This window comes from Pseudorca crassidens, chromosome 10 (assembly GCF_039906515.1).
Source record: "Pseudorca crassidens isolate mPseCra1 chromosome 10, mPseCra1.hap1, whole genome shotgun sequence".
NCBI lineage: Eukaryota > Metazoa > Chordata > Mammalia > Artiodactyla > Delphinidae > Pseudorca > Pseudorca crassidens.
This window is the reverse complement of record NC_090305.1, coordinates 38,028,214-38,051,318: the sequence shown is the minus strand read 5'-3', so window position 1 is coordinate 38,051,318 and position 23,105 is coordinate 38,028,214. Positions and strand designations below refer to the sequence as shown.

Genomic DNA, 23,105 nt, shown 5'->3' with positions numbered 1-23,105 from the left:
TTTGGCCATTCCATAAAGTAAATCACCATTTCCAAAATATGTAGAGTGATAAGGATGAACAGTTAAGCTATAATCCCCTTTTCAATCAACATACTACCCATTTAAGAAAACAAACACAATGGGGCTTTCCCTGGTGGCGCAGTGGTTGAGAGTCTCCCTGCCGATGCAGGGGACACGGGTTCGTGCCCCGGTCCGGGAAGATCCCACATGCCGCGGAGCAGCTGGGCCCGTGAGCCATGGCCTCTGAGCCTGCGCGTCCGGAGCCTGTGCTCCGCAATGGGAGAGGCCACAACAGTGAGAGGCCCGTGTACCGCAAAAAAAAAAAGAAAACAAACACCACAACACATTTTGCCTCTGGGCTTGTGATGACATGCAGGTGTATCTCTTCCAAGTTCAGGGAATGGTTCAGGTCTCTCAGCACATCCACTTGGTTAATCTACAGGGGATTCCCCCTCACTCAGAAATGCTAATCAACATCACTTACTTCTTTCTTTGGTGTTGCTTTTTTAAAGTCAAACCTACTATTGGATGGGAGAAGTCTACTAGAGATGCAAAAACCTAAAATGATATGAAAACTTGAATATCAGTCCTGCAATACTACTTGAAAGGGTTCAGAGGTCCAAATGGCTGTTAGAACCTCTTACAATATTTAAAATCAAACTACAGCAGTGATTTCAACCATCAATGGCATTTTATTTTGGAAGTTCTATGTATTCCATAGGTATTAACTTCCTTTCTCTCACCGCCCCCTCCCTAAAAAAATCAGAAAGATTAAAAAATATATATATAAAATCTCTTATCTAGTTTCTCTAAAGTCTTAGGTTAAAAAACTTAAGTGGTGGGCTTCCCTGGTGGCGCAGTGGTTGAGCATCCGCCTGCCGATGCAAGGGACACGGGTTCGTGCCCCAGTCCAGGAAGATCCCACATGCCGCGGAGCAGCTATGCCCGTGAGCCATGGCCGCTGAGCCTGCGCGTCTGGAGCCTGTGCTCCGCAACGGGAGAGGCCACAACAGTGAGAGGCCCGCGTACCGCAAAAAAAAAAAAAAAAAAAACTTAAGTGGTGCTTCTCCTTTATGAGGATACTGCTTTTTAAGAAGAATTCATAGTCTTTCCGTATGCTCACTATAGATTTCTACTCCTTCCTGGGGAAAAAATGGTCAATGCTTCTGCTTCTTTTTAATAAATTAATTTCTCAATTATTACACATTATCATTCCCCACTTGACACATTCTTAGAAACTTGATTGTTGGATGCATTTTTCACTTGGCAAAAATTCAATGTGGCTTTGCGTGGGATGTCTAAGTGTCAGAAACAGCAGTGTTGATGTTCTGGTTTTGAGAGGGAAAATATATATAGGATGCATACAATCCCTGGAAGAACAAAGGCAAAGGACTGAAATAGGGGGTGCACACAGTTAAGAAGGCTGATAGACACTACTTGGTTCTGAATTCTACGGCTGTCAGCCACCAAAGACTGCAGTGTAGCCCAGAATATAAATTTCTGCAAGAAGAGGCTGGTTAGGCACTGCAAAATGACAGAGTTGGCTTCATTTCGTTCCAAGTGTATAGAGCAGATACACACAAGAAGGAGCAGTATGGGTCATTTGCAGTGAGCAGTAACCTGTGAACAATCACGCATGGGCATTTCTGCAAATGCTCTGTCAACACAGGCACTGGGGAAGAGAAAAGAAGCATCCTATTAAAATACACTTCCATCTCTAACTCACCCAAGGCCCCAGGCCTCCTCAGCGCCTCAGATTTGCAAGACCAAAATGCAGTTTAGAGTTACGTGTCATTCTAGGTCATCTGGAAACTGGTTCACTGGGGCCATCTCAGAAGACCTGGGTGTGCCCAAGAGTGCAGCAAGTCTACCCAGAAGGGTATGCCTTAATGATCTTCACATCGTCCACAGGACGGTCCTGGGAGTTTGTTTCCACCATTCCTACTCGATTCACCATTCCTATACCCTGGCACACACGGCCAAAAATGGTGTGCTTGCCGTCAAGCCACTGGGTGGGAGCCAGGGTCACAAAGAACTGGCTGCCGTTGGTGTCTGGCCCGGCATTGGCCATTGCGAGAATTCCAGCCCCTGGCGGGAAAAAGGAAGAGAGGAAAGAGTATGAATAACCCCCATAGCTCCAGCCTGGATCTGCAACACCAGCCTAGGGATAAAAAGAAGCCAGACCAACCACCCGACCAGACAACCTTCCCCTCAGGGCAGGCTCTCTGCCCTTGCACAAGGGCTAACAACTGCACTACCCGATGGCCTCATCTTCCTTGTCTTCACCTACTCCCTAGCCTCTATCCATGATGATCCCTGCTAACTCTGGACCATGTTCTCAATTCCCCTCAAAAATTCAAGAAGGTCAACTGCTTCTTTGAGGAAGCTGGTAACAGCAACATTCAACAAGTAGTTAGAATCAAGATCACTCAGATCGGCACTCTGAATCGCTCAGGACTCTTGAGGCCGCTTGCTCTAATCCACCAGAGCTCTTTGTGGCTCTGCAGCTGGGCAGCTACACGGCACCAGGCCACGGTGTCAGGCATTCACCTTGAATCACAGCCAAAAGAATGAGCTTTTAAAATCCACTCCCTCTTCCTACCCAGTCCAGACAGGTCATATACCTACCTGTGAATTTCAAGTCTGGATGAAGTTCATCTTCAAACTGCTTGCCATAGATAGATGCACCACCTCGACCTGCCAGTTAGAAGACAGGAAACCAATCAGCCCACATTCCACCTCACACCAAGAACTACGGTCCAGGGTTAAATGACTTTTGGAGTACAGACGAGGAAAATCAGTGAGCACGCCTAGCACTGTGCTAAGTACACTGCAACTACACAGCCCAGCAGCAGAATCAAGCATTGGCACAGCACATTCAAATCACTGGTTTCATTTAGGTAAGACGTTTCTTTTCAAAATAACACTGAGTGCTTTTTTCCTGCTTATGAAAGTAATACATTTTCACTGTCAAAATGTAGAAAACATAGATCATTATCAAAGGAACATTAAAGTCCCCTGTAATCTAACCATCTACAAATAACCACCATTCATGGTTTGATGTGTTAAGAGGTTTCCTGATTTTTTACATTTTTATGGGTACTTTAGACAGGAGTGCTCCAAGTCCTAACCCTATGCCCATCACAGACACTGCTAATCAATCAGCACTCTTCCCTGCTGAGCTTAGACTGGCCTCTGAATCCTTACCAACCCAGAAATCCAGGCAGCCATTTTTAATGGATCAGATGCAGCATAAGAATTGAAACCTATTTGTCATCCTTAACCTAGATGAAGGAAAATAAAATTCATTTGAGTCAAAGATAACTAGCTTAAGGAGAAACAAGGACAGTGCTGGGTGGCAATGTGGCAGAAAAGAATAATCTTACAGTAGGGAGAATTCATTGGGAGGAGAAGCAGTATGCTGTAAGGAGAATATGAAGAAACATGGCATTGGGAATGATTTGCTAGCAACATCACAGGTTATTTATATATCCACAAGAGTCCATACCCTTGCTGTTCTGGGCACCCAGGTTTTGTTGTTAGAGAAAAATGGTACGTTAAATAAGATTTTTCCATAGGAAAAAATGTCCTAATAGGAGATAGCTCTCTTAATTATTTAGTCAACCATATGTCTTGTTGAACTACTTTGGTTTCTCCAAGTTGACCAGTCAAGACAAAACAGCCTGAAACAAAGTGAACAGATTTATCAGCTTACTCTGCTTGCCTGGCAGACAGGAAACAGGCCAGAGGCAAGGAGCTCACTTCCTCTTACAGCCTGCTGTGAAAGTAGCATGTTAAAGCACCATGTCCACCCCCAGAGGCCCCTGGGCCCTGCTAAGGTGTTTCCATGGTAAAAAATCCTTTGCTGTGTCTTTTAGGATGCTCCACCACAGGGAGCCTGTCACAGCCCCCGGTTCAGGAAGAAAACGCTGTTCTCATGCAAAGAGGAATGGGGGTGAATGTTAACAGAGTTGGGGAAACCTCCCACCTGGCCCAGGCTACCCATGCTTCTGGAAAATTACTGAACTACCAAACTATGTAAAAATTCATTCCAAAAATTCCAACATGCCAGTATACCTCCAAACAGCAATTATATAACCAGTATGTTCCCTCTGACTACAGAGTCAAGGTTCCTGCTTGAGCTTGGGGTGGGGGGTTGGTTAGTAGAAGTGCTAGGGCTGAAGATGAGAGAGGAGAAAGAGGGCTATGGGGACAAACTAAGGTCAAGCCCTACCTCCAGGGCTTGAATGAGCATGACGAGGATGAAACTCAGCAGTGCACTGTCTGTCTGCAGGCTGAGCCTTGGAAGTGTGATCTCTGCAAGCCAAGGACTGCCAGAACCTCAGGGCCCCACTCTCAAGGAACTGAAACCGAACATATGAATGGCACCACAAACAGGATAGGCCAGTCAAGAGCCACAGATAAAGCCTGGGGGCTTAAGCAATCGGAAGGAGATGAGAGGAAAGGGCATGGAAGCCCCACTTCACTCACTAGGCATAGTTTGACCAACTGCAAGTAGTTTGGGCCTCGAAGGCACCATTTAATCATAATATGTTATCTTTTCATAACCTAATTCAACTCAGTAGGGTTTGCAGCAAATTGTCAGAAAGACAAATAATTCCAATCAAAACATTCCTTTGGGCATGCGGAATAGTGGAGAAATGGACAGGGAGTGATTAAAGAGTTCTCCGGTGCACAGCAGGCAACAGATGTCAATGATCACATATAAAGCCAAAACTTAGGAAGCTCTGTGGTAAAAACATGCTGTGTGCCTCCTCTAGTACAGATACAAGGGAGACAGGCACAGGCCTGTTTTCCAAACTCTGTGCCCTCAAAGTCCTTCCACTCTTCTGCCCTCTCCTTTAAACATTTATTCAATGTATTTAATATTTCAGACATAAAAAGATACAAAGAATAATACGACAAACAACTGTGCAGCCTCCCCTCAAGAAATAAAGTGTGGCCAATCCAGTCGAAGACCCCAGGCACACACACCCTGTTTCCCTACCCCAACTCCACCACTCCCCCAAGAGCTAACAACTGCTGTGAAGGATCTCATCTTCCTCTCGGGTCACCACTACCCTTTCTGACCAGGAGTTTGTCATTTCCGTGCATTTTCTTTTCTACTACATATTGTATGTATCCCTAAACAAATGTACTGTTGTTTGCATGTTTTTAGGTTTATATAAATGGTATTATACTCTATATATTCTTCTTCAGTTAGCTTTTTTTGGGTCACCACTGTAGGTGATATTCATCCATTTTGTTCCATGCAGCTCTCTGTAGCATTCGTTCCACTAAATGATTACAACACCATCTTTTCTCACGGTGATGGATAGTTAGTATCTTTCCATTGTTTTTGGTATCATAAACCATGCTGCAATACCATTCTTATACTGTCTCCCAAACACAAGTGCAGGAGCTCTCAGGGACTATACCTCATGGGGGATATGCAGGCTCACAGTGTATCAGCATTTCACCATTACTAGATTTCCCCAACTATCTTGCCAGAAGTGGCCCCAATGTGCGCCCCACCCACAGTGCTCTCACTCTTACCCTTACTGCTCGAGGTCCTTTTGCCAGGCTTTTTCTAATGTTTGTCGGTCTGAAAGGTGTCAGATCTCTTGTGTGTTTTAAACTGCGCTTCCCTGAAGCTGTGCGTAATTTCCTGTTTACTGGCTATTTAGCTTCCCTCCTGTCAACAGCCACATTTCTACCGAGTGGTTTCACATTTTAAAATTTATATATTTTTATTAGCAGGATTATTCTAGATACTAATCCTTTGTCAGTTAATGCTTTTGCAAATACTTTTTTCCAGTTTACTTTTTTCACTTTTTTTTTCTGCTTTATAACAAAGTGAATCAGTTATACATATACATATGTTCCCGTATCTCTTCCCTCTTGCGTCTCCCTCCCTCCCACCCTCCCTATCCCACCCCTCCAGGCGGTCACAAAGCACCGAGCTGATCTCCCTGTGCTATGTGGCTGCTTCCCACTAGCTATCTACCTTACGTTTGGTAGTGTATATATGTCCATGCCTCTCTCTCGCTTTGTCACAGCTTACCCTTCCCTCTCCCCATATCCTCAAGTCCATTCTCTAGTAGGTCTGTGTCTTTATTCCTCTCTTACCCCTAGGTTCTTCATGACATTTTTTTTCCTTAAATTCCATATATATGTGTTAGCATACAGTATTTGTCTTTCTCTTTCTGACTTACTTCACTCTGTATGACAGACTCTAGGTCTATCCACCTCATTACAAATAGCTCAATTTCGTTTCTTTTTATGGCTGAGTAATATTCCATTGTATATATGTGCCACATCTTCTTTATCCATTCATCCGATGATGGACACTTAGGTTGTTTCCATCTCCGGGCTATTGTAAATAGAGCTGCAATGAACATTTTAGTACATGACTCTTTTTGAATTATGGTTTTCTCTGGGTATATGCCCAATAGTGGGATTGCTGGGTCATATGGTAGTTCTATTTGTAGTTTTTTAAGGAACCTCCATACTGTTCTCCACTGTGGCTGTATCAATTTACATTCCCACCAACAGTGCAAGAGGATTCCCTTTTCTCCACACGCTCTTCAGCATTTATTGTTTCTAGATTTTTTGATGATGGCCATTCTGACTGGTCTGAGATGATATCTCATTGTAGTTTTGATTTGCATTTCTCTAATGATTAATGATGTTGAGCATTCTTTCATGTGTTTGTTGGCAGTCTGTATATCTTCTTTGGAGAAATGTCTATTTAGGTCTTCTGCCCATTTTTGGATTGGGTTGTTTGTTTTTTTGTTATTGAGCTGCATGAACTGCTTATAAATTTTGGAGGTTAATCCTTTATCAGTTGCTTCATTTGCAAATATTATCTCCCATTCTGAGGGTTGTCTTTTGGTCTTGTTTATGGTTTCCTTTGCTGTGCCAAAGCTTTGAAGTTTCATTAGGTCCCATTTGTTTATTTTTGTTTTTATTTCCATTTCTCTAGGAGGTGGGTCAAAAAGGATCTTGCTGTGATTTATGTCATAGAGTGTTCTGCCTATGTTTTCCTCTAAGAGTTTGATAGTTTCTGGCCTTACATTTAGGTCTTTAATCCATTTTGAGCTTATTTTTGTGTATGGTGTTAGGGAGTGTTCTAATCTCATACTTTTACATGTACCTGTCCAGTTTTCCCAGCACCACTTATTGAAGAGGCTGTCCTTTCTCCACTGTACATTCCTGCCTCCTTTATCAAAGAAAAGGTGACCATATGTGCGTGGGTTTATCTCTGGGCTTTCTATCCTGTTCCACTGATCTATCTTTCTGTTTTGGTGCCAGTACCATACTGTCTTGATTACTGTAGCTTTGTAGTATAGTCTGAAGTCAGGGAGCCTGATTCCTCCAGCTCCGTTTTTTGTTCTCAAGGTTGCTTTGGCTATTCGGGGTCTTTGGTGTTTCCATATAAATTGTGCAATTTTTTGTTCTAGTTCTGTGAAAAATGCCAGTAGTAGTTTGATAGGGATTGCACTGAATCTGTAGATTGCTTTGGGTAGTAGAGTCATTTTCACAATGTTGATTCTTCCAATCCAAGAACATGGTATACCTCTCCATCTATTTGTATCATCTTTAATTTCTTTCATCAGTGTCTTATAATTTTCTGCATACAGGTCTTTTGTCTCCTTAGGTAGGTTTATTCCTAGATATTTTATTCTTTTTGTTGCAATGGTAAATGGGAGTGTTTTCTTGATTTCACTTTCAGATTTTTCATTAGTGTATAGGAATGCCAGAGATTTCTGTGCATTAATTTTGTATCCTGCTACTTTACCAAATTCATTGATTAGCTCTAGTAGTTTTCTGGTAGCATCTTTAGGATTCTCTGTGTATAGTATCATGTCATCTGCAAACAGTGACAGCTTTACTTCTTCTTTTCTGATTTGGATTCCTTTTATTTCCTTTTCTTCTGTGATTGCTGTGGCTAAAACTTCCAAAACTATGTTGAATAAGAGTGGTGAGAGTGGGCAAACTTATCTTGTTCCTGATCTTAGCGGAAATGCTTTCAGTTTTTCACCATTGAGGACGATGTTGGCTGTGTGTTTGTCATATATGGCCTTTATTATGTTGAGGAAAGTTCACCTCTATGCCTACTTTCTGCAGGGTTTTTATCATAAATATGTGTTAAATTTTGCTCAAAGCTTTCTCTGCATCTATTGAGATGATCATGTGGTTTTTCTCCTTCAATTTGTTAGTATGGTTTATCACATTGATTGTTTTGCATATATTGAAGAATCCTTGCATTCCTGGAATAAACCCCACTTGATCATGGTGTATGATCCTTTTAAGGTGCTGTTGGATTCTGTTTGCTAGTATTTTGTTGAGGATTTTTGCATCTATGTTCATCAGTGATATTGGCCTGTAGTTTTCTCTCTTTGTGACATCTTTGTCTGGTTTTGGTATCAAGGTGATGGTGGCCTCGTAGAATGAGTTTGGGAGTGTTCCTCCCTCTGCTATATTTTGGAAGAGTTTGAGAAGGATAGGTGTTAGCTCTTCTCTAAATGTTTGGAGGAAGGTGATCTCCGCGTCTTACTCTTCCACCATCTTCCTACTTTTTTCACTCTTTTAATGGGATCTTCTCATGCAAAGAATTTTTTGCAGTTGAAATTCCTTAATTTTTTTCTTTATGATCTGTGCTTTCTGTTTCTTTAAAAAACAAAAACAAAAAACCTGTCTTATCCCCAAGACTGCTCTGATGTGCTTCCTCCTTCTCCTGCTCACTGACTGTAGAAACCTCTCAAGATGAACTAGAGTGGCATCTAAGACATGGAGAGTGGTCTCTTACACAAAGATTACCATACTTGGTGCTACCTGTGCCTACCACTCCCATGCCACAGCTGATGGAATCACGGATTAATATCCAGCCCTAAAGCAGCCACAGGTCAGCCAGTTAGCCATTAGGAGGCCCACGTGAAAGCTCTACCTGGGGCATTCGACACAAGAAGGCAACTAACCAAACCAATCAAAGCCTCTCTTCCAGCAAGAGAGCCTCTAACAGATACCGCAGATATCCTCTGAGCATTTCCAACCCCTTCTCCATGGCCTACCTCAACCTCAGAGACAAAAAAGGCAGGTACTGACCAGTCCCGTTTGCAGCTAGGGGTAGCCAGATGACCCAGTTCTGACTTACTGACCTAAACAGAAGCCACTGAGTAGAGCTTCTAGGAAAGCTATAGCTTTCCTGATTAAAAAAGGACAACACACTCCTGTCTTTCACCCATAGCTCTTTCCTCATCTTCCTTCTTTGAAAGCAGAGGTGATGTCAGGAGCAGCAGCAGCCACCTGGCAACCATAAGACAAGTTTGAGACCAAAGGCCAACACACTGAGAATGCTGCAGTGGAAGGACACAGCAAGCCTGGGTCCCTGACAACTCTGCTGGGCAGATGAACCAGTGCCTGCAACCGCTTACCTCCTGACATTTTGTTATGTGAGAAAAACAAAAGCTCTCTTTGTTTAAGCCTCTGTGGTTGAGTTTTCTGTTACTTGCAGCCAGAAGCATCCCAAATTGATACAATCACTTTGTTAGTAACAGCAGAAAGGGTGAACTGACTAGTGGAGCTACTATTGGATTACCAGGGCAAATGCCAGATACCAGATCTAACACAGCAAACAATACTACAGTTCTCCAAGAAGCTTTAGCTCTTAAGATAGAGTCCTCTCTTCCTTACTTGCCTTTGGGGTCAGAGAGATCTGGATTTCGGTTCCCACTCCACCACTTACTAGCTGTGTAACCTTAAGCAATATACTTACCCTCTCTAAGCCCCAGTTTCCTTGTCCAAAAAATAGGAACAGTAGTAGCACTTATGTCTCATAGGACTGTTAAAAGAATTAAATAAGACAATGCATGGAAACCATGTAGTATATAACATGAAGCAAACACAGTAGTATCAGTGATGATGAGCCTCCTTTAACTCAGATAATCTGAGCATTTTCTTTGAGAGACGACTGCAGGTTGTGACCAACAGTCCACCTTGGGAGGCAGTCTGCCCAAGTTTACGCCAGTTCCTCTGTCTTCAAACCTCCACCATTCCCCCTCTGCTCCTTGCTCTTTGTGGATAACTTTGCTTCTTATTTCACTGAGAAAAAGGAAGAGAGCTTTCACATGTTCTCATCACCAAATCCACTTTCCTTCCTACATCTCTACCCATTTACCTTGCTTCATCCATTATTAATACACTGTATAAATAAATTGTTCGAATGACTATCCCACCACCACATACTAATCAATCCCATTCACCTTTAAGGAACTTTACAGCTACAATTTTCCCTTCTCCTGTATCAGTTTTTCTTTCTGAGAGATCACTCCTATCAGCATAAAAACATGGTATTACTATTTCACATTTTGGAAAAACGACAACAACACTGTCTTCCAAGTATCTCCCCATTTCTCTTCATCAATTTCCAGAAAAAACCCATCCCACTTCTTCTCCAGCCTCTTGAACGCTCTCCATTCAGATGTTTGCCCTCACCACTTCCCTGAAACTGCTCTTGTCAAGGTCATCAGAACCACCACGTTGTCATTAAATCCACTGGTCAATCCTCAGGCCTCACCCTGCCTGATCCAACAGCAGCATCAGACAGTTGATGTCACCTTTCTTGAAATCCCACCTTACTGGCAGCTCTTCATTTTCCTCTACTGGCTCCTTCTCCACTTCCCTCTCTCCTTTCACAGACGTTAGACCTGCACTGTTATGTGAAGACTTCTCCTTCCAACACTTGCTCCCTCCCCCCTTTACCTTTCACAAGTGTTACCCCATTAAATCTCTTGGATTTCTCACTCTGTCTTGGCATGTGCTTCCCAGAGGACCAGAACCAACAGAACCCCTATCACCATAGTGCAAACTATAAGCTTTAGCTTTGACAACAATGAAAGTTTCTAATTCATCTCCCTGCTTCCGGCCTTGCCTCCTGCTTTCCACACCAGTCTATTCTGTATGTGGAAGTCAGGGGATCCTTTTAAAACAAGTCTCATCATGGCAGCCCTCTGCTCAAAATCCTCCAGTGACATTTCATCACACTTCAGACAAAGTCCAAAGTCTTCATCACAACTTACAAGACTTTTCATGATCTGGTTCTCTGATACCTCCTGCCACTCTCCCCTTCACTCACCTGCTCCAGCCACAGTGGCCTCTGTGCTGTTTCTTGCAGAGCACATTCTGGTTCTAAGACCTCTGACTGCCGTTCCCTCTGGATTGTCCTTGTCCCTGACATTCTCATGGTTCATTACTTTATTTTATCCAGAGCTCTGCTCAAATTCCTTCTTATCAGAGAAGTCTTCCCTAATCACACTATCCACAGTAACACCTCCCTCACTATCCCAGTGGTTCTCAACCAGGGGTGACTCTGCCCCCTGGGGACACTGAACAATGCGTGGAGACATTTTTGGCTGTCACACCGAGGACTTGTACTGGCATCTAGGGAGTGGAGGTCAGGGATGCAGCTGAACATTCTACAATACACAGGACGGCCCCCACAACAAAGAATTATCCAGCTTAAAATGTCAGTACTGCCAAGGCTGAGAATCCCTGCTCTAACCCCTTTTCCATATCATTTGTCATGTACAACCTGACAGTGTACTACATACTTATTTGTTCACTGCCTCTCCCACCAGAATGAGAGTTCCATAAGGGCTTTCTTATTCATTATTTTATCCCCAGCTCTTAGAATAATGCCTGGAGTCCAACAGACATTTGTTAAATGAATTAACAACCAAAATAAATAATAAACACCCATACTTTTTTGAGCTCCTATTTTGTGTTGAACCTGTGCTAACAATTTTATAAACATCTGCTCGTTTACTACTCACAACAACCCTCATGAGGTACATATAACCACACTCCCCATTTATATATAAGAAGGCTCAGCAAGGTCACATAAGTTGTCTAACATAACACTTAGTAAGTGTTCGTGTGAAGCCAAGATTCAACCCCAAGCCCAGCGGGCTCCTCAACCCTCTGTTCACCCCCACACTACACTACCTTGCCGTATATCACGGCTGGATTAAATGACCTCACACATTTTTCTTATCAAGAGTCCCATATGGTCCCCGAATGATGCTAATTCAAATCTGAACTCCCGAACTGGCCCAATCTTAACCCCCATGCTGTCTCCTACTACTCTGTGCACTCTGCCCCAAACTGCTCCTCCCTTACTCTCCCCTAAGCATGCAGTTCGGGGGTCTTAGAAATCACATTTTATGCATCTGTCCTGGGCGTGGAGAGGTGGCTGGGTCACGTCACAGAGCCAGTCCAGCATGAGACGTGACACCTGGGGTGGTGGGTTCTCCTTCACACCCTACAGGTGTGTCACTTGTGCCTCCATTCTGTATTCACTCTTCTTCCTAAATCTATCAATAAAATGCCCTTCCCTGTCCTGTCAAAAGTTAAAATTCTACACTTCCTTCAAGGCCCACCTCAAAATATTACTCCATCCCATTCTAACCCCATTCCACTGTACTTTTTCTCTCATTATGAATTATTCCAACAAATGTTCTATACATAATCCATAGCATACCACAATGCATTTGCATATTTATCATATTATTACTTTCTAGTTGTCTCTTATAATGAATACACTGTCTTCTTGGCAGGGCAGGGTTCTCTGCAACGAAGAGAAAAATGCCTTGGCTTCTAATGCTTAAATACTCCTCACAGGCCTTAGAATAGTACAGGATACCCCACAGATTCTTAGCAAATATTCATCAAATGAATAAAATTAACAAGAGCTTGCTGTTCAACACGTTAAATTTCAGGTGTTCCTGGAGCTACTAAGAGGTGAGATGAAATCAGAATGAGGGTGACACACAGCATAATCAGCACGTAATTAATCACTGTAATCACGGCAGCTGGTGAGCACTGTGAGGCTAAGTGCAGAGCTGGAAACGTGAAAGGAAGAGCTTGATAGGATGCCATGTCTTATAGGAAGAGGATAAAGAGAAGAAGTTAGTAGAAAACAGAGAAAAGACATTCAGAGGGCTAAGAGAAGATCCAGCATAGAGTTATTACAATAAAGGAAATTTAAAAGAAGAAAAATGGTTTAAAATGAAGCAGGAGGTCAAAGACATCTGAATTGAGAAAACATCCGGCAAAGGTGTATCAGAAAGACCCTGGAGGACTTCCCTGGTGGCACAGTGGTTAAGAATCCTCCTGCTAATGCAGGGGACACGGGTTCGATCCCTGGTCTGGGAAGATCCCACATGCCACGGAGCAACTAAGCCCGTGTGCCACAACTACTGAGCCCGTGCTCTAGAGCCCACGAGCCACAACTACTGAGCCAATGTGCCACAACTACTGAAGCCCTCGCACCTAGAGCCCGTGCTCCACAACAAGAGAAGCCACCACAATGAGAAACCCACATACCACAATGAAGAGTAGCCCCTGCTCACCACAACTAGAAAAGCCTGCACGCAGCAACGAAGACACAATGCAGCCAAAAATTAATTAATTAATTAAAAAAAAAAAAAGAAAGAAAGACATGGAAAGTATAGTTCCAGAGGAGCCGGACTGAGGGACAGAAAGGATACATCGGGGATAGAAAAGCTACATCGACCTGCTGAAGAGCCCAGAATGCCACATGCTGGTCATCTGAGATGTTAAGCAAAAATTACGTTACCTAGTCAGCCAGCAGTCCATACTAGTGACCCAGGAGGGCCTAACTCCTGTTTGCCTTCCACTATAAGCCTGCCAACAGGCTTAGCTCAACCACTCACTATACTTGAGGCTGGACACAATTATCTGGAAATCTTTTGAGTGATTCAATTTCATTAAAATTACCTCATGGAAATGTGACATTATGAAGGATTGCAAACTAATTACAGAAATACAGGGAAGCTCTGACAAGAGCACTCACATCTGAGTCACTTCCAATTCTTGTACACTAATCAAGAACTCTCAGTTCACTGGTGTTATGAACTAAAATTTTATCTCATAACAACAAGAAAGAGGAAGAAGACAGGAAAGAAGTACAACAAAGTGTTGACAGGACATTTTCAGATAAAGAAAGTGGACTGAAGCAGAATTAGACTCAGCCTTCCCCAATAACTGATGAAGCAAACACAAAAAATTCACTTTCTTTCAAAGCCAAAAATTCATCAGCAACAACCAAATAAGAAAAAGGAGACAAACTTATTCCAATGATTCTGAAAAGAGTCAGTCAGGGAAAGAAATAAGAGATCCTTCTGCCTGCACTTCTGAAAAGTAGTAATCAGGAAAGGAGGAGTGTCACCCAGAGAATTCTTACAAATACCCTCCAATTTTGAGAAGCCAACAAGGGGAGTGGGTGAACAACCCTGAAGCAGTTAAGAAGCCCTTGAAGACAGAAGCCCACACACCACAGGCGCTCAGGAGTGGCAGGTCAGGATAATAGCAACGACCACCTTAGTCAGGTGGAGGAACACAGGGCCATGACAGGGATCAGGACATGCTACTCCAAAATAAGGCACCCTGGCATAATGAGTATTTCAAGTTGAAGGAATGTGAGAAACAGCAGGTGCAGGAAGGACTTTCTGACATTCCTCTGAAGTGGGTCATAAGACTCTCAAATGAGAGGTCCCCTCCATATACTTGGAGGAAAGGAACATCCCTACTTTCATGAAAGAGGGACACCCAAGAGGAATCTGAATGAACAAGCCTTGCTAAGTCTCCCCTAGTTTACTACACTGAGCTTATACTCATACCCCTTTTGTCCGCTCACATTTTCCCACAACTTTCCACTCTATCAAACCTAGCCTAAAAACGCTCAAGGTAACCCCTTCTTCAGGTCTTCATTTTCCTATAAAGGAAATGTCATGCAGAACTTATATTAAATAAATTTGTATGCTTTTCTCTCGCTAATATGTCTTCTGTTATAGAAACCCAGCTGAAAACGAAAAAAAGGTATGAGGCCTCTTTTTCCTCTGCTACAGCTGTACTCAGGGGCTACCCAGGGCCTGGGGTGGGGGTAGAGGGACACCACCGGCATGGAGTCTGGGAAGATAGAACAGAAGTCAGCCCTCCCACAGGGGCTCACTGTGGGCTGAGCTGGTGTTCTCTCCCACACCCTCAGCAGGCTAGAATAAAATGGAAAGAAAGCAACCTAGCATTTGGGATGGGGAAGATGACTGGTCCCACAAAGGTAGGGAGAGTGACAAAGAGAATCCACTTACACTGTACCCAAGCAAATAAAAGATAAGGTCAATGCAGGTTCCGACGTTAAGCGTGGATTTGACAACAAGAAATGGCACGGAGACTATGCAAACATACACAACAAATGGAAGGAGAGAAAGAAGGGAGAAAATATGGGCTTCCCTGGTGGCGCAGTGGTTGAGAGTCCGCCTGCCGATGCAGGGGACACGGGTTCATGCGCCCTGGTCTGGGAAGATCCCACATGCTGCAGAGCGGCTGGGCCCGTGAGCCATGGCCGCTGAGCCTGCGCGTCCAGAGCCTGTGCTCCGCAACGGGAGAGGCCACAACAGTGAGAGGCCTGCGTACCGGAAAAAAAAAAAAAAAAAGAAGGGAGAAAATATAATCCAAGAAGGGCTTCTCCATGGTTGTCTCAGCTACAGATGCTTCAACAAAAATAAGAATCCAAGAAAACAAGAGCTCTAAGACAAGATAACACATCAACAGAATAAGGTGAAAAGATTGCAGAGCTGAGAAAACAGACTGAGAGCCAAATGACACCAAGACAGCTCTAATAAATAAATTAGAGCAGTAAAGAACAGAATAGACAGGCCTCAAAACTGAATAAGGCACAGAGTAAAGGTCTGAGATTATTTCAGTGGATGCAGGAAAAAATAGAAAAACATCATCTAACTTACTCAGGAGAAATGTGACAGATATGGAAGGCAAAGGCAATGAAATAAAGAATAACTAGTTTCCTGAAACAGAAAATCCAGTAAGTGTAACAGAGAAAATATTCAGAAATACAAATAAAAAAATTTCCCTGAACTGAAGGAAGGAGTAAATCTGGCCTCAGTATTCTCCAAAGCCATGTTCAAAACCAGAAGGCAATGGAGCAGAATTGTCTAAAAAGATCTGAGAGAATTAGTCTGGCCCAAGAACAGTAAATAAGTCATGATCCTTTTTTTTTTTTTTTTTTTTTTTTTGCGGTACGTGGTCTCTCACTGTTGTGGCCTCTCCCGCCGCGGAGCACAGGCTCCGGACGCACAGGCTCAGCGGCCATGGCTCACGGGCCCAGCCGCTCCGCGGCATGTGGGATCTTCCCGGACCAGGGCACGAACCCGTGTCCCCTGCATCGGCAGGCGGACTCTCAACCACTGCGCCACCAGGGAAGCCCCATGATCTTTTTCAACTATAAGCGTAACTGGCAGAAATTCTCAAACATGATTGAGTTTGAAAATATAACACCTTCCAGCCCTTGCAATAAAACCCACTCAACAATAAATTCTGCCTTTTACCACTCGTGAATAGAAAAGCCTAGTGGTGAGCACTGAACCCTCTGAAATGTAGAACCCACACTGTAACTGAGGGACTCACAGGTGCAGAATGGAAAATGCTGTAAACTCTGATAAGGAAAAATAAAACTAACAACAAAAAAGTGGGAGCAAGGGAGGGAGGACAGGTGTGAGATAACAGAAAAAAAGATGTATCTATATATACAGAGCCTCTAAAACCTTTGTAAATTCCTAAGTGGTAAGAACACCAGGAGCATCTCTTGTTCTAATATTTGGTCTTTGACCCTATCCCTGACACAGGGCTCCTGAAACCCTTATAAATTCCTAAGTGATGAGAGCACTAGGACCATCTTTTGTTCTAATGAGGTGACTCTGGGTGGATCCTGGATGGGGGCTGGTCACCAGAAAGACGAAGTCATGATTAGAAGCTTGGAATTTTCAGTGCCTGCCCCACCCCCTTCTCCAGAGAGGGAAGGAGGGGAGAAAGTCTAGAAATGGAGCTAATAATTGATCATGCCTACATGAGGAAGCCTCCATAAAATCCCAATAGTACAGGGTTTATAGAGTTTCAAAGCAGACGAACACATCCACCCTGGGAGGGTGATGTACCCCAACTCCATGGGGACAGAATTTCCCATTCTCAGCACCTTCCCAGACCTCACCTGAAGCACCTCTGTTCATCTGTATCCCTTACAATATCCTTGAATAAACTGGGAAATGTAAGTAAGCATTTAGGTTTCCCTGAGTTCTCTGACCTGCTCTAGCAAATTAATCAAACACAGCTGGTGTCACAGGGAACTGCTTGTTGTGGGGAAAAAAATTCCATACATTTGGTGACCAGAAGTGTCAGTGAAGTGTTCTGTGCGACCATATAAAAGTAAAGGAAAAACCCAGGAGGGAAGAACTGAGTTCTTCCCAACATAGGAAGCAAGTAAAACTAAGTTTTCCCTAGACAATACGAATGGGTAGAAATTTAAGTACTAACTGTCTCATCTTTCACAGTAGGAAGTCAATTTTTCTATTAAGTATATACAAAATTAAATACTTTTTGTTTTAAAAACAATAGCATGCATGACATAGCCTATTCTCTTGAAATTATTTCCATCTAGCTAGTTATCCATCCTTTTAACTAGGTATCTGAAATGAAAGATGTCTAGAATAATGGCCGCCAAAAGTTAATGTTCATCATTTCTGAGAGGTGGGACATTGGGGGAATAGCTAATGGTGGTTAGGAATCTTTAGGAGCTAAAATTATGAGTGATTTTTTTTTCCTTTTCTTTTCTTTTTTGGCCACGCCACATGGCTTGCGGGATCTTAGCTCCCCAACCAGAGAGTCCTAACCACTGGACCACAAGGAAATTCCCTCTTATGAGTGATTTTTCCATTCTTTTTTCTACTTTCCTCTATATTCTATATTTTGAAATGCGTCCATATATATTGAAAAAATAGAATGCCTCTTCATCATAAAGGATAAAGGACAACTGAGAATGACAAGGAAGAAAAAGACTGAGAAAAAACTGCCACAGAGAGAACCAAGCTTATTTAAAGGCAAAAGAGCAGGAATAGGAATTAGCCAGAGAGAAAATGCAGACTGGGAAGCAAGGGCCCTTGAAAATTATAAATGTTGGCATCTACCAATTTCACTAATAAATCCCAACTCAACAATGATAACTCCCAAATTCATACCTCCATCCCCAACCTTTCCATGAACTCCACACTCATATCCCATTAATCAACATTTCCACCAGAAGATCTGACAAGCATTTCAAACATAGTGTGTCCAGAACCAAAACCAAATTTTTGATGTTCCCCCTCCAAACATGCTCCTCTCTCCACCTTCACGTTTCACTAAACTCCAGTTAAAACCCTTGAAGTCATCCTTGACCATCTCTTTCTCACACGCCTGTCCTTCCCAGCTTCCAACCTCAGCACTGGCTCCATTTCTATCAAAACATAACCTGAATCCAGTCACTTCTCACCACCGTCTATACTATTAGGCTAGTCCAACCACATATATCTAGACTGGATGACTACAGCAGCTTTCTAACTGGTTCCCAGCTCTCACTCTTGCCCCACATCATCTATTCTCCAAACAGCAGTCAGAGTGACCTTTTTTTTTTTTGGCTGTGCCACACAGCATGTGGGATCTTAGTTCCCTGACGACCAGCGATCGAACCCGTGCCCCCTGCAGTGGAAGCACAGACCCCTAACCACTGGACTGCCAGGGAATTCCCAGAGTGATCTTTTTAAAGAATAAGTCAGATCATGTCACTCCTTTGCTCAAAACCTTCTAATGGCTCCCATCTTATTCAGAATAAAACCCAAAGTCTCTACTATGCCCTACAAGGTCCTACATGATCTCCTATCTAGGCTCCTGACTCACAGCCTCTGGGTCTACTCTTCCCTCCATGGGAATGTTCTTCTCTCAGTCACAAGATTCATTCCTTCACTTCCTTCAGATCTCTGTTCCAACCACATCTTTCAGACAGGACTTCCCTGACCTTTCTACTAAAATCCCATCCCCACATCCTTTTCCTGCTTTATTGAGAGCAGGAAGTTTTTTGTTTTTTTCCTCTAGGCACAGCCATATCCCAGAGCTCAGAAAAATATATGACACAAGGCAGGTGCTCAGTATTTGTTAAATGAATGAATCAATCTAAGAAACCACTATTCTCTTTTCCTCAAAACACTGAAAATGTCCTTCTTTCCTCCTGATTATCCAGACTACTCTATGCATTACTATAATTCAGGCAAACATTATTTGCTCTTAGTAAGCAATACACGGAAGTTATGAGAAACTCTATAAAGTCCGGGAGTCAAGATTGGTTTCTGGTCAATTCCACTTGTGTGTGTTTGGGGAAGGGGGTGTGCTAGCAAGGGCAGAAGTAGTCACCAGAATCAACTAACCCAGTCCCTGGTATGTGGAAGAGAGCCCTGGCTACCTTCTACTCAGTTATAACAGCATGAGGCTTCAGAAACTAACGTTGACTTAACTGTACCTGTCCCTGTTGGGTCACCTCCCTGGATCATGAAGTCTTTGATGATTCTGTGGAATTTGGTGCCATTGTAGTAACCTCGACGAGCCAATTCAGCAAAGTTCTTACAAGTCTTTGGAGCGTGCTTCCAGTACAGCTCCAGCATGATGATCCCCATGCTGCAGGGGGAGAGGACAGTAGAGCTCCAGTCAAGAACAAGGTCACAGCAGACAGAAACGTTATGGGACTGCTCCATGACTCTTCCTTTTCAAGCTTATAAATCATGAAATTACGATAAATATCAGATTTCATGCTCAGCAAAGGAAAACAACACAATGCAAATAACATAAACACAGATACCTCCTTTGAGTAAAACATGCAGGGGCTTCTGGTACTTCTTTTAAGCAAAATAACCACGGACAACTAAAAATTCTAACACCTTGTATACAAGAAATCACTGATCATTGGAAACCAATATAACCAACCCCTGAATTAGGGGAAAAAAATCTTACACTTAATTTGTAATTTTTTTTAAGTTGGACATTAAAAAATTGGGAATTCAAATTTATTTATACATATATAAGTTTCTAGGTGGGGGTGGAAAGTGGGTAAATGGGAGACAGGAAGGTTTTCAGTGAATATCTTTTTTAAGCTTTTGTAGTTTAGAGCTACGTAAATTACTACCTATTCATTAAAAAAATTAATGGGAAAAAAAAAAGGTACAGTTTGTGTGTATTTAGGAAGGGTACAACAAAGGCAAAATCTGATTACTTCAAAGCTTTATACCTGCCCAATGTGATAAGTGCTTTTCCCCTAGAAGTAGTGCTAAGGAAAAGGAAGAAGTAAGACTTAGGACAGGTGCCTTCCCCTCCATGTCATCACTCACCTAGACTTTAAGCTCCAAGAATGTGTGAACTGAGTCAACTCTGTATAGCATGAATACCCAGTGCCAAGCACAGTGTAAGCACTCTATTAATAAATGTACTATGTGCTAGAACATAGCTTTCTAAAAGCCTTTCTACTGGCAATTCATCCTTCACACTCCTAACATTCAACACGGATTAACAACTACTCTGTGCAAGATACAGTTCTAAGTGCTTTTCCTCTCACGGAGCAACATTCTGGTGGATATTTGTAAAATACAGGGAATAACTTTTTGGAATGGCAATCAGAAAATACCTATACAAGTTTGAAATGTGCATACCTTTTGACAGCAATTTCAACTTCTAAGTTTCTATTCTATGGAGAAACTTACAAAAATGCTTAAGAATACAATATGTGCAAGGATGTTTATGCCAGTATTTGTCCTAACAAAAAAAAATATGAGAAGCAATTTAAGTCTTCAAAGAGGGAATGACTAAATTATGAAATATCCATACTACCGAAGGCTGCATGTACTAGTGTGCGAAAGAAAAGCAAATTACAGAAAAAATATATATATATAATATGTTCATACAATCTTATTATTGTTTAAAAATAGAACATAAAAGAGATGCCTATGTGTACAGAGAAAAAGATCTGGATGGTCATCCAACAAACTATTAATGGTATTTTTACAGAGAGGAGTTGCTTTCACTTCTTATTCTATACACTTCTACAACTGCTTGGATTTAAATTTTGATTTATGTTGTAATTAAAAAAACTAACAGGTGAATTCAGAAATAACATACTTTCAACTTGAGGCCAGAAAAAGTAGAATTTTCTCATTAAGAAGGTGCGGAAAATGGCCAAGGGGCAAGAGCAGCATCTGAGAGAACTGTGCTCTGATGGAAAAGCAGCATGAGCAAGAATAGAAAGATGGAAAGACGATGGCTGGACCTTGGCTGCTGATGTGAGAACAGCAGATGTAGGGAGAGAGGTAGGCAAAGGCCAGGATGAAGGTCATACTACAGAATTTCAATTTTATACTGTTGTAGTAGTAAGAAGTTACTTAAGGTTATTTGTTCTACTTTGGAAAGATCACTTTTAACTTTTTCCAAGGAGGCAATGGAATGAATGGGGCTAAAGAACCTAGCACGTGAGGCAGACAGACCAGGCTCCAAATGAGGTTCCCCTACTTACTAGCTACATGGGTTTAATCAAGCCACTTACTCTGCAAATTTTGACATTTCTCCTGCTAAAACTGGAGAGAAGCTGGAATTGTACCTACATGATCTGAGTTGCTAAGAGGATTAAACTAAATGTGATGCTACACATCAGGGGCACGGCACTAGCTGTTTGTGCTCAATGTTATCACTCTTTGATAGGAGAGAATAAATGTGCTTCTTCCTGTGTTCTCCTAAAAATCTGTTTATACAACTGTGCTACTTACAACCTTAATATTTACAAATCTGTCTCCTTCACTATATTGTAAGCTTCTAAAGGCAAGGCTGTGTTTTATCCACCTCTGACCCTCAGATCCTACGTCCCCGGCCTGTAGATTCAATACACGTTAGTTGAATGAAAGGATGAATGAACGGAGGGGTGAGAGGAAGGCAATCGGGCCTCTGTCGCTAAAGTCTCAGCGCGAGTCGGTGCGGAGCTCGGACGCGGGCAGCGGCGGTCCCCACTCAGCCCTCAGGCCGCCCCCACGACCGCGGCTCCACGAGGAGGTCGGCCTCCCGAAGGAGCGCGCCGGGAACCCAGCCCCGCGGCTAAGCCTGGGGTCCGCGTCGCCTCCGCCAGCCCAGGCCCAGAGGCCAGACCCTCACCTGGTCTCCAAGTATACGTTGGGCGGCTGCCAGGAATCTGGAGGGATCGCCGCCATAGCTAAGCTGGGGGAAACCTCCCGTAGCAATTGTTACTTCCGGCGATTCGCCTGGGACCCGATTCGCCGGGTACCCGCCGCCGCTGCACACACTTCCGGTTCCCGCCATTCACCTCGAGCGATGCCAAAATTTGGGTGCTTGAGACGAGGAAGGGGAGGGACCCCCACCTCCAAGGACGAGAATCTGGGGTGCAAGGCGAAAGCAAGCTGTCCGCAAGGACGGAGAAAAGTGCAAGTTCTATAAAAGGTGGACTCCTAGTGGAGAGAGGCCGCGCCACTCTCCGGACGCTCTGATTGGTTCTTTTAGGCGTGGAAGGCGTGACCAACCAGCAAATCTGCACTTCTATTGGCGTTAAATCCTAACCTTTCATTTGGAAGAATTCACTAAGTCCCACAGTCTAAGGAGAGGAAGAGTGGAAGGGAATAAAGATGAGAGACGCCAGTAACTAACGCTTGTAAGGCGCTGTATATTTACAGAGCACTTGAACATTATAATCTACTGCGCAAAACAATCATATAAAGTAGATGTTGTTATTCCCATTTTTCAGATGTGAAAACTGAGACTCAGCAATTAAATGACTTATTTGTCCATAGCCATACCGCAAATCAGAGCTTCTAGACTCCAAAAGCAGAGTCTGGAGAGAGGGGAGAGGGACGGACAGGGAAGAAAATGAGAGATAAGGAAAGGGAGAGACAGGAGAATGAAGATCAAATAGATTAGGGCTAGAGCAAGGCTTAGAGTGACTGTGGCTGGGATAGATGATGCCCCAAGGTTGTTAGAGTTTGCTCAGGATCAAAGAGAAGCAAAGTAGAGGCAATGAGACGAGGTTTGGAGGGAGGACAAAAAGGAAATGGGGTAAATAAACATATAGTAAATGCTTTGCACACCACTTAATGATGATGGCTAAATGAATGCTTACTTTGTGCCTGGCATCCAGCTAAGAACTATTGTGTACTTTCACA

At 43.1% G+C, this 23,105-nt stretch overlaps 1 protein-coding gene across 1 annotated transcript; it reads right to left on the bottom strand.

The window, feature by feature from the left end:
• Positions 1-1,170: 1,170 nt before the first annotated feature.
• Positions 1,171-22,391, bottom strand: PPIL1 (peptidylprolyl isomerase like 1). Its single transcript, XM_067753148.1, has 4 exons — positions 22,087-22,391; positions 19,421-19,575; positions 2,629-2,697; positions 1,171-2,088 (listed from the first exon to the last, which is right to left on the bottom strand). Exons 1-4 carry the CDS (start codon positions 22,140-22,142, stop codon positions 1,868-1,870), a joined length of 501 nt encoding a protein of 166 aa, XP_067609249.1. The 5' UTR covers positions 22,143-22,391; the 3' UTR covers positions 1,171-1,867.
• Positions 22,392-23,105: the final 714 nt, after the last annotated feature.

Excerpts from the sequence above, each read along its gene's own strand:
- PPIL1 (XM_067753148.1), bottom strand. The coding sequence starts at position 22,142 with ATGGCGGCGATCCCTCCAGATTCCTGGCAGCCGCCCAACGTATACTTG. Across the intron at positions 19,576-22,086 it reads AACGTATACTTGGAGACCAG|CATGGGGATCATCATGCTGG; the intron begins GTGAGGGTCTGG and ends CTCCCCCTGCAG. Across the intron at positions 2,698-19,420 it reads AGGTGACCCAACAGGGACAG|GTCGAGGTGGTGCATCTATC; the intron begins GTACAGTTAAGT and ends TCTAACTGGCAG.